The sequence below is a fragment of the Orycteropus afer genome, unplaced genomic scaffold, assembly GCF_000298275.1.
Source record: "Orycteropus afer afer isolate SDZICR_OR568_19922 unplaced genomic scaffold, OryAfe1.0 scaffold00026, whole genome shotgun sequence".
Lineage (NCBI taxonomy): Eukaryota > Metazoa > Chordata > Mammalia > Tubulidentata > Orycteropodidae > Orycteropus > Orycteropus afer.
The window spans coordinates 6,661,674-6,672,103 of record NW_006921613.1 but is presented as its reverse complement, the minus strand read 5'-3'; the positions used below and the strand labels follow the sequence as shown (position 1 = coordinate 6,672,103).

General features: G+C 39.3%; 1 protein-coding gene across 1 annotated transcript in view; it reads left to right on the top strand.

Annotated features, from left to right (window-relative positions):
* The first annotated feature begins 1,070 nt into the window (after positions 1–1,070).
* Positions 1,071–10,430, top strand: part of SCG3 (secretogranin III) — a 40,256-nt gene continuing 30,896 nt past the window's right edge. Inside the window, exons 1-5 of the mRNA XM_007935169.2 lie at positions 1,071–1,161; positions 1,868–1,920; positions 2,615–2,660; positions 2,768–2,983; positions 9,286–9,428. Of these exons, the coding sequence (XP_007933360.1) occupies positions 1,071–1,161; positions 1,868–1,920; positions 2,615–2,660; positions 2,768–2,983; positions 9,286–9,428 (549 nt within the window). The remainder of the gene's footprint in view (positions 1,162–1,867; positions 1,921–2,614; positions 2,661–2,767; positions 2,984–9,285; positions 9,429–10,430) is intronic.

Here is a 10,430-nt window from a genome sequence, read left to right as displayed (position 1 = left end):
CCTTATAGGGTTGCTATGAGTGGAAATCTCCTCGATGGCAGTGGATTTGTTTTTGGGGATTTTTAGGTGTAATTAAATCCTGGGTAAGATTTTATAGAAGTGCAGTCTCCTTCTTCTTCCTTTTATTTTTAGGGGGGAGGGTGGGGAAGGGGAAATTTTAGAATGAGCCCAGTCCTTGTCGCTCATCTCCCCAGGACTGATGGGGATATCGCTCTTAGGAAAACAATGATTTGTTGTCTGTTTCAGCGTCTGGAAGGGTGAGAGGGTGTGTTGCAGCTGAGTGTTTGAAAGAATGTTCCTTGAATTTCTCAATTCAAAAGATTCCATAGAGTGGAGACACAGGTCAGAGTGCCAAGGGACGCTTGATATGATAACCCAACTCACTGAAGACAGGACTTTTCTAAGGGCGTAAGAGTTGTATCCACCTCCTGAGTATAAGAGGTGGAATGGAAAGAAGGGATTCTTGGAGCAGATATCCCAAAAGAATAATCCCAAAGCAGAACCCCTCTCACAAGGTTACCCTTACAGGTGCACCTACAGAAAAAGCATTTTGTCCTTCTGGTAAGGTAAGATTTACTTGGGAATTTACGACAATTATGTTCCAGTTTACGGCAATCCAGCTGACCCTGACAGCAGGGACACCCCGAGCGAGGACTGCGGCACAGAAAATACGCTAACCAGACTGTCGCCCCTCCCCCTTTTCATTCCCTGGGAACTGGAGTAGCTTTGGAGTCGCTGACGCAATCCCTTCCCGCCCCTGGCTTGCAAGGAGCATGCGCTTCCTTCCTCACTTCCTCTCAAGGAGGGAGGTGAGAGTAAGGCTACGCCCTAGAGGACCAGCGGTCGGCTTCGCGTCACAGGAACTTCAGCACTCACAAGGCGGACAGCGCTCTCTTCCACCTGAGGACCTGACTCCAGAGCCTCCCGAGTCTTTCTAATCCCATCAGAATTTGGAGCTCCTGGCGTCTCTCCCAGCCCGCACCCGCCCACCTGGCTCTTCCTGTTTTCACTCCTCCTTCTCATTCATAACAAAAGCTAAAGCTCCGAGAGCCAGCGCCAAGTGTGGAAGAATGGGGCTCCTTTGGACCGGCACCTGGATTCTGGTCTTGGTACTCTACAACACCACAATTCAAGCTTTCCCCAAACCAGGAGGCAGCCAAGGTACGTGGACAATTTTCTTCCCATCTCCTCATTTGTCCACGAAAAGGTAAAGTTTGGCATAATCCGTGAACTGTAAATCACTTCGTCCCACTTTCTGATCAGTTCGTATCCATGCACATTGACAGAGATTCTATTTGAATTTAGAGACCCAAGGTAGAATTTTTTCCCCCTGACTTTTTAAATGATAGAGTAAAAAAAACATTGGTTATTTTGAAATACCAAATTTCCCAAAAAGGGGAATTGTGGCTTTTCTGCCTAATAAAGCAGCTTGAATTTTTTTTCTAATTGTTTTACAACCTTTCTTCGATATTTTATTCATATCACCTGAAGTGGATGATGAACGAGCTCTTAATTTGCCAATAATACCAATCCAAATTATGTTCTGGCTAGTTGAGAATAGCTAGTAAGGCAAGTTTTAGAACTGTATGTTAGGCTTTTGGTCAGAAAAAAAAAAGTGTGATTCTGCTAACTTAGGAAATACACTAGGATAATAAGAAGGCAACATTGGTAATCAGTGTTTTTTTTTTGTTGTTGTTGTTTTTTTAATAATCTTGGTAATCTTTGTTAATAGACATTTTTGTTTCATAGTCATCCAAAAATATTTCTCCTAATATTTATTTATTTATTTAAGGTTTTATTTAACTTGAGACATTATATCTTCCCAAGACACAATTAAATTTATATTTTTATGTCTCTTTTACGCTAGACAAATCTGTGCATAACAGAGAATTAAGTGCAGAAAGGCCTTTGAATGAACAGGTAGGTCAAAAGTAAAATGATAAATGCTATTTCATTTTACTCTAGTTATTACTATTTAATGTAATTATGCTATGATGTTTATAGTTTAATAATAAATTTATAGAAATTAGGATGATATATATATATATATAATCTTGGTAATTTCTATGCCTTGAGAGTTATATACTTTGTTCTATATAATACATATACATATGTGTGTATATATATGTATGTGTGTGTGTGTGAGTGTGATTCCAACTCATAGTGACCCCCCTTTGGGTTTCTGAGGCAGTAAATCTTTACAGAAGTAGATTGCCCAGTCTTCCTTCTGTGGAGTGGCTGGTGGGTTTGAACTGCCAACCTTCTGGTTAGCAGTTAAATCCCTTAGGCACTATGCCACCAGAGCTCTTTATAATACATAGAGATGACTCTATAATAACTCAATTAGTTCAACATCACATCCACTTTACTGTAAGACTGCTTAATTTACCAGAGATTTAGCTTTTCCACTATTACAGGAAGAAGATAATTAATATTTATAGAGCATCTGCACTTTATCTTAGTCTTTAGAACAATGCTTTGAGAAGGAAATTCCTATCTGTACTTTATAAATGAGAAAACTAAGTCCCATGGAGATTAAATCATTTGACTGTGATAGTTGGTAAATAATGGAGCAATTATTTAAAATCTAATTTATACCCTGTCTGTTTCACAGATTGCTGAAGCAGAAGCAGACAAGATTAAAAAAACTTACCTTCCAGGTAAAACTTCTTTGGATTAATTGTTATTTATTTATGTTAATTTAAATAATGTAGGCCTGGAGTATTTTAACTAAAGTCATGTGTTGGGTTTGGGGATTTTCATCCAGAAAATAATGCAGGAGAAAGCAATTATTCTTTTGCTGATAACTTGAACCTGCTAAAGGCAATAACAGAAAAGCAAAAAATTGAGAAAGAAAAACAATCCATAAGAAGCTCTCCAAATGACAATAAACTGAATATGGAAGATGTTGATTCAACAAAGAATCGAAGACTAATTGATGATTATGATTCTACTAAGAGTGGACTGGATCATAAATTTCAAGGTAAACAAGGGAAAGTACCTTTTTGCCACCTATTTTCTATGATGTGGAATTTCCTATTTTTTGATAAAGAGAAAGTCCTATGTTTTTAAAATATCTGTTACACACTCATAATTCTGTATTAGTCAATTCCAAAAGTGAGATAAAGCCCAAACTGACTGATATTGTACAAAGCCCCAGCTCCATATTTATGTATTATGGATGTATTTGGATGCTCAATTTTTATTTTCTCTTCAAAGGTTCTTTTTAATGATGCTTTGAAAACTTTAGTAATCTACTCTCTATTTGTATGTTATTTAATTCATTTTAAGATTCCAATTATTTTAACCATTACTGCAAGCAAAATGTCATAATTATCGAATAATTAAATTAATAATATGCCCCTCCCTAAAGGCCAAATATCTATTATTTCCCTTTCCATGTTCTCCTAGCTATATCCTTTTTCCCTGGGCTATGCTAACCTTGTCCACAACCTCAGTTACCATGTGATATCCCATGTTGTTATCCCAGACTTCTCTGAGCTATAGACCTCTGTATCTGTCTATTTAATATTTCATTTGAATGTCTCAGAAGCACCTCAAAGTTGTACAAGATTAAACTTATTATCTGCATTCACTTCACAGCCTACTCCTTCTTCTAGTGCTCTTTTCCTAGGAAAGGTACTATTTTTCATCTAGTTTTCAAGGCAAAAATCTGAGTATCAAACTAGCTCTTTTTCTCTTCTCATCACTCAATTCAATCCACCAAATCTTACCAATTTTGCTTCCCTGGTATCTCTCAAATCTTCTTTCTATCCCAAATAACCACATAGCATAGTGGCTAAGGCACTTGACTGCTAACCAGAAGGCTGGCGGTTCAAACCCACCAGCCACTCCTCAGAAAGAAGATGGGGCAATCTACTTCTGTAGTGATACTGCCTCGGAAACCCAAGGAGGGGTCGCTGAGTTGGGTCTGACTTGAAGGCACATAACAACAACAACAACAACTGGTGGCATAGTGCCTATGGAATTTGACTGCTAACCAGAGGTTGGTTGTTCAAACCCACCAGCACGCTGCAAAAGGAAGACTAAGCAGTCTACTTCCATAAAGATTTACCACCTTGGAAACCCAAAGGTGGGGTTGCTATGAGTCAAAATCAACTTGATGACCATGAGTTTGGTTAGTTTGAGTCCAAATTACAATAGTGTCTCACTTGAACTACAGCAAAATCTTCTAATAGACATTCTAGTATCTACTCTGCCACCTTCCAACTCATTCTTCATGTAGCAGCCAGAGTGATCTTTGTAATACATAAATATGAACATGTCCCACTTTTGCATAAAATCCATTAGTAGATTGAAGTTTCTCTCAGGATGAACACCAAAATCCTTTACATGACTTCCACCACCCTACATAGATTGGCTCCTGTCTACATCTCTAGGTTTGTCTAGCTCACATGATCTGATAGAAACCTTATACCATTTCCTTTTTCTTTTTTTCCTTATTGTGATTTGGGTGAAAGTTTACAGAGCAAATCCATTTTCCATACAGCTGTTCATATACATTTTGTTTCATGACACTGACTGCAATTCCTCACAGTGTAACTAACAGCTTTCCTCCCATTTCCTTCCTGTAGTTACCTCTTCCCTGTGTCCTTCTATCCTATGCATTTCTGCCCCTTGAGCTATCTCCCTGTGCAAATATTGCCCTTTTGTTCTCCCATGATTGATCATTCTAAGGAGTATCTCTCACTCACTGCTGTTGAGTCCATTTCAACTCCTAGCGACCCCTAGGCAATATCACTACAGAAGTAGATTGCCCAACCTTCCTTCCAAGGAGTGACTGGTGGGTGTGAACCATCAGCCTTCTGGTTAACAGTCAAATGCTTTAGGCAGTACACCACCAGAGTTCCTAGGAGTATATCTACCTGATGTAAAATTCACCCTATATGCCTGTTTGGCTGGAAGCCACAGGAATGAGTTCAATTGCAGACTTGAAGGGTAATGAGGGACCATGGTCAAGTGGTCTCACCAGGCTCTATCAGACCAGTAAACCTGGTCTTTTTTTTTTTTTTTAATGATTTTGAGTTTTGTTCCACATTGTTCTCCCACTCTATCCAGGATCTCCTGCACTGATCCCTTTCCAAGTGGTTTACAGCAGTAGCCAGGCACCATCTAGTTCTTCTGGTCTCATGGTCATATAGGCTGAGGTTCACATGATCCACTAGTCCCTTGGACTAATTGTTTCCATGTGTTTTTGGTTTTCTTCATTCTTCTTTGCTCTGAATGAGGAGATACCCATCATTACATCTAGATGACTGCTTGCAAGCTTTTAAATCCAGTTGCTACTCACCAAAGTAAGATGTAGAACAATGATTTTGTGTAGTATGTTATGTCAATTGAGCTTGATGTCCCATGTGACCATGGTCCTGATCCCACAGGTCCACTAGTCCCTCAGGGTGGTTGGCTGTGGCTAAGAAGTTACCATAACTTAGCTCTATTATATATACAGAATTCTTACAGCACATACAGATACAGATATAGAAATATCATCTGCCAACCTTATTTTATACCATTTCCTGGTGGTACTTATTATAGTGTGTAGTTTTATAGTCTTAAGTGTGAGTACATTCTGCAAACTAAGTGGAATGTCTTTCTCCAAAACTAAGCTGAAAATTTTACAAGGACAGAGACATTGTAGTCCCAGTATCTGGAAGCTCATGAATCCACTGAACAGATTGATGAATGAGTGAATGACAATTGAAAGAATACATGAAGGAATGAATGATGTATCTGGGCATTGAGGAAGGGAGTGTGTTTTCCCTTTTGTGGGCCAGTGCTTAGACCATGGCTACAAGTTTTTTTATAAGTCCTTATTTTGTTGCCTGGCCACAAGAGAGTTATGCTGATTATCTCTGCCAGAAAACAAGTGCTAATTAAATTGGACTTTCATAGGATCCCAAAGCCCAAGGAAAGTTCACAAGTGTGTTGAACATGTATGGGATGATAGTGGAGTAATGATTTATATTTTGACACATTTCATATTGTATGCTGTTTACAGAAATTTGTTTGTTTTTCAGTCTTAAATTCTACTTTTCAACCTAAATATATGGACTAGAAAACAGTAGAAGCTGGGCATATCTGCATACTAAAGTAGATTCAACTACTTTGACTGAACTATTTGATTTAGTAAGAAGAAAAAAAAGTAATGTTTGACTGACATGACTGGTCAAACTGGTTGCGCATTCAGGTAGAAGCATAGCTGTTTGTGATTTGGCCATTAACTTGAGGAACTTATTTTAATTTCTTTTTCAACAAATTATTACCATCCCAAGTGGTTTCAGAAGTACTGAATAGTCCTGATAGATCTAGGTTTACCCTTGGAGTTATATAACTCCATCTGAGATCACAGAGAAGGTTGGCCAACATTATTGGAGAGAATGGTTTATGATGGACCCCTGGTTTCCTCTCACATCTTGGAAGTCCTGGAATCAAGGATGGATTGCCCAATAAGCAAGGTACACACATCTTTGATATGGTGAAACCCAGATGAATTTGTTCAGTACAGATTAGTAAGTAAAACAATTAAACCTGTGCATACCTTCCTTACTATAAGCTGATGCATACTATGCTTATTGGTTAATCTGTGCCCATGTGGAATCAGAGTGATTGGGACCATCAAGGTGAATAGGATGCAAGAAGCATGTAGACTTGCATCGCAGAAGAGGGGGATAAGAGTTCAGGGTGGTTTCTCAGACCTAATCACTCTTTTAGGAAACCTCCAAATGGATTTGAGCTGTAGGACTCAAGTCTCTTTTTCAGCATTCGCTGCAGTGTGAGTGATTCAGGATTTTCCCTTTTGTTTTATGAAGTAGTGCTTTGGTGCTCCTGTGTGCATTTACCAACAAATATTTATTGGGCAACAATTATGTATCATATTATGAGCTACACAGGAAGTTCCATAAAGTCAGGGACCATGCCAGACCCAGCCACCACTCTATTTCCAGTGTCTGGCATATATTAAGGCTTCAATAAAAATTTCTTGAACAAATCAGTGCCTAGTGTCATATTAGATGCTGGGAATTCAAAACTTTATAACTAGGCAGATGATGATTTGAGACACGGCCCTTTGACATCCACTTAGAGTATCGTGGGTAGTTAGCAAAAGTTATAAATGTTGAACCTCTCTCTGAGAGTCTCTACAGGAGGGTCTAATACCCCTTTATGAGCAGTAAGGAAGTCACTATGAGTAATTCTGTGTATGCTAGAAGAGTCAAGGGAAACCAGTAGAAGGTAAGGAGAAATACCCAAGTGTTCCACTATTAGCCCCTCCAGCAAAGCTCTGCTAGTGGAGATGCCTAAGTTCCTGGCTCAAGAAAATACAGAAGTCCAGTGGAAGGAAGAGGCTATTTTCAGCATGTTGCTAACTTTCTCCCTATTGTAATGTAAATGAACTGAAAAAGTCATTTAAGTTATTTTCCATTTCTAGCAGGCAACCAATTTTCTTCCTCTTTCAGATCCTGAGAGATAAGTGGGAAGGGAAATAAATTTTTCCATTTCTGCATATACCCGGGCAGTTTCTGCTTCACATATTCCCAAGAGCCTGACTTCCAACTCACAAATGGAAAAATCATACCTAAATATGCTCCTGAAAAATAGATGATGAACCCAGTTTTCAGCCATCCAGGAGAGGATTGATGTTATGTTTTTTTCTTAGGGGCTATTCTACTCATTTGTCACTCTGATACACAGGGCTCAAAGGCTCTCAGTGCATGGGTTAGCTGACTACTTAGCTATTACAGACTTCCAGTCCTCCAGGTATAACCACCTCTCTCATTTTCCCCTAAACTTCTTTCCAAATAACCTGAGGAAGATGTTCTGCCTGAGGTCACCCATACTTCCATCTCCATAGAGTTTGGAGATGCCAGGGGAGAAATTCCTTGCTTGGAATCCCTAAAATTTAATAGACTCTCTATCCTTTTTTTCTATGCAGGGACACAAGGAAAAAGTAACCACAGGGAGAAAGTGGGAAAAGTGCTGTTATGTTACGGGGATTGCAATCAATGCCATGAAACAAAATTTGTAGGACTGTTGTATGGAAAATGAATTGGCTCCATAAACTTTCACCCAAATCACAATTGAGGGAAAGAAAAAAAGAACAGAATCTGGATAGGAATAGTGGGGCTTTCTTTTTATGAGTGAATGAGGATTAATTGGGCAGAATCTAGCCAGGAATTCAATTTCCATTTTCTCTAAAAGATAACACAATAACTTTAATATAGTGCTTTATCATTTACAAGGTGCTTTGACATCTTATTTCATCTGATCCTCACAACAACCCCATGGATAGATACTCTCATTATTATCCTTTACAGTGGTCCAAGGACATATAGATAACAAGAGGCTTCACTGGGCATAAAATTCTGATTTTTTCCACTCTATTTAGAGGTGACAGACAGAGTTAAGTGCCTTGTAAACTTGATCTGCTCAGTGTAGGATAGATTGGAAAAGACCAATTGATTGGAAAAAAAACAATTGATTCCTGATAATTTCCCACAGATATACTGCAATGCTTTCTTCTAGCCCTACTGTGTCCTCATTTTCTCTTACAATCAGCCTTTGCATTAGTCTGAATTTCTGCTGCCAAATGTATTCCCAAGAAGGCCAAGGATTCATATTTGCATGCTTCTCTGCAAAGATTTATATAGATTTTCATACTGCTTTGAACAAATCTGTTGCCACATTTTGAAAGTTTGAATTCTAGCCACATAAAATAAGTCCCCTATTTTCTAGAGAACAGGGCTTGTCACATTAAGCTGCCTTATATAAATGCACTGTGATACATGTTCAACTGGAAGTAAATATTCCAGGTAAATCATAAAGTCTTCAGCATATGCTCTTTGATTCTGGGTTTGAAGCAAGTTCCTCTACCCTGAGCCCAGGAATTTGCCTGCAAGGGAATTCATGTAGATGATGAGTGGTGCCAAACCCACATGTAGGGAATATTACCAATTTATTCTCTGCACAGAAATGAGATATCAGATTATATAATATATAGAAGGGTGCTTTGAACTATATGATATAGTTTGTATTACTAGTGATAATAATAAATGAAGGGGTGTTGTTTTCAGCTCTTCCTTCCTGTTAAAATCAAATATTTCAGAATTTCCATTATCATCCTAGTTGGTTAGCTTGAAGTCCACTTTTATTTCAAACCAAGAGTTTATGCAGACCAAACACCATATGAAGTGTAGATTATGAGCAGATTATGATCCATGAAATAGGTCTTTGCTCACTGTACTGTGAAATTGTGGTTGCTCTGTCTAGATGATCCAGATGGCCTTCACCAACTAGATGGAACTCCTCTAACTGCTGAAGACATTGTTCAGAAAATTGCAACCAGGATTTATGAGGAAAATGACAGAGGAGTGTTTGACAAGATTGTTTCTAAACTGCTGAATCTTGGCCTGGTAAGTCATATATATGAGAGTAAATTTAATTCTTAGTACAGATTGGAGTATGCCAAGAAGCTAAACTACTTGATTCAAGTACCCATAAGTTTACAATGCATCTACTTTGTACTGGCTCAGTAGGTTTCAAGGACAAGTAGGGTACCATTCTTTCCTTCTAGGAGTTTATAGTCTGTGGTAGTTCAGTTTGTGTGTCAACTTGCTGGGCCTGGTTGAATGGCTGGGCAACTGGATGTAGTATTCCCCATGATGAGACTGGTAATCAACTCCATGGTGGAATCTACTGTGAGCAACTGGGTAGCTGCCTTAGGGAATGTGGTCTGCTTCCTGTATATAAGCAGAAGCCTTGGGTAATGGTCTCTAGCTTATGGCGTGCTTGGACCCTGCAGGTACCTGTGTCCTTGTTCAGCAGCCTGCCATGCTCTGCTGACCTTGGGACTTACAATGGGCTTAAATTAATGGCCTGCCATGGTTTGGTAAATCAGGACTGTGCCTTTTTACTTGTCAACCTTGGGTTTGTCCGCCTTAGCAGCCAGCAGCTGAGTGAAGAAATGCCTCTAGCTCCAGTGGGCTGGGAGCAGAAGGTAGAGCTGGACTCCAGGGTGGAGGGGCTTTCACCCAACCCCTAGAGCTTGGCACTTTGAACTTGGATTTAAAGCCTCTGAACTATAAGAGAATAAACTCCTGTTTGTTAAGGCCATCCCATTCATGGTATATTTCTGTCAGAGTGGCACTAGGTAACGAGAACATAGTCTCTCAGAGGAACTAGACAGAACACACACAATGATACACAAACTGTGTAAGAACCGCAAGAGCAGTTCAACATGCAAGAGGATAGATTATATTCAGTTGGACAGATAGTAAAGTCTTCAGAGGAGGAGGTACTTGAAATGTTAGGATTTTAACTTGTTGTTGTTGTTTGCCGTCGAGTCGGCCCCGATTCATAGCGACCCCTCCTTGGGTTTCCGAGGCAGTATCACTACGGAAGTAGGATTGCCCAAC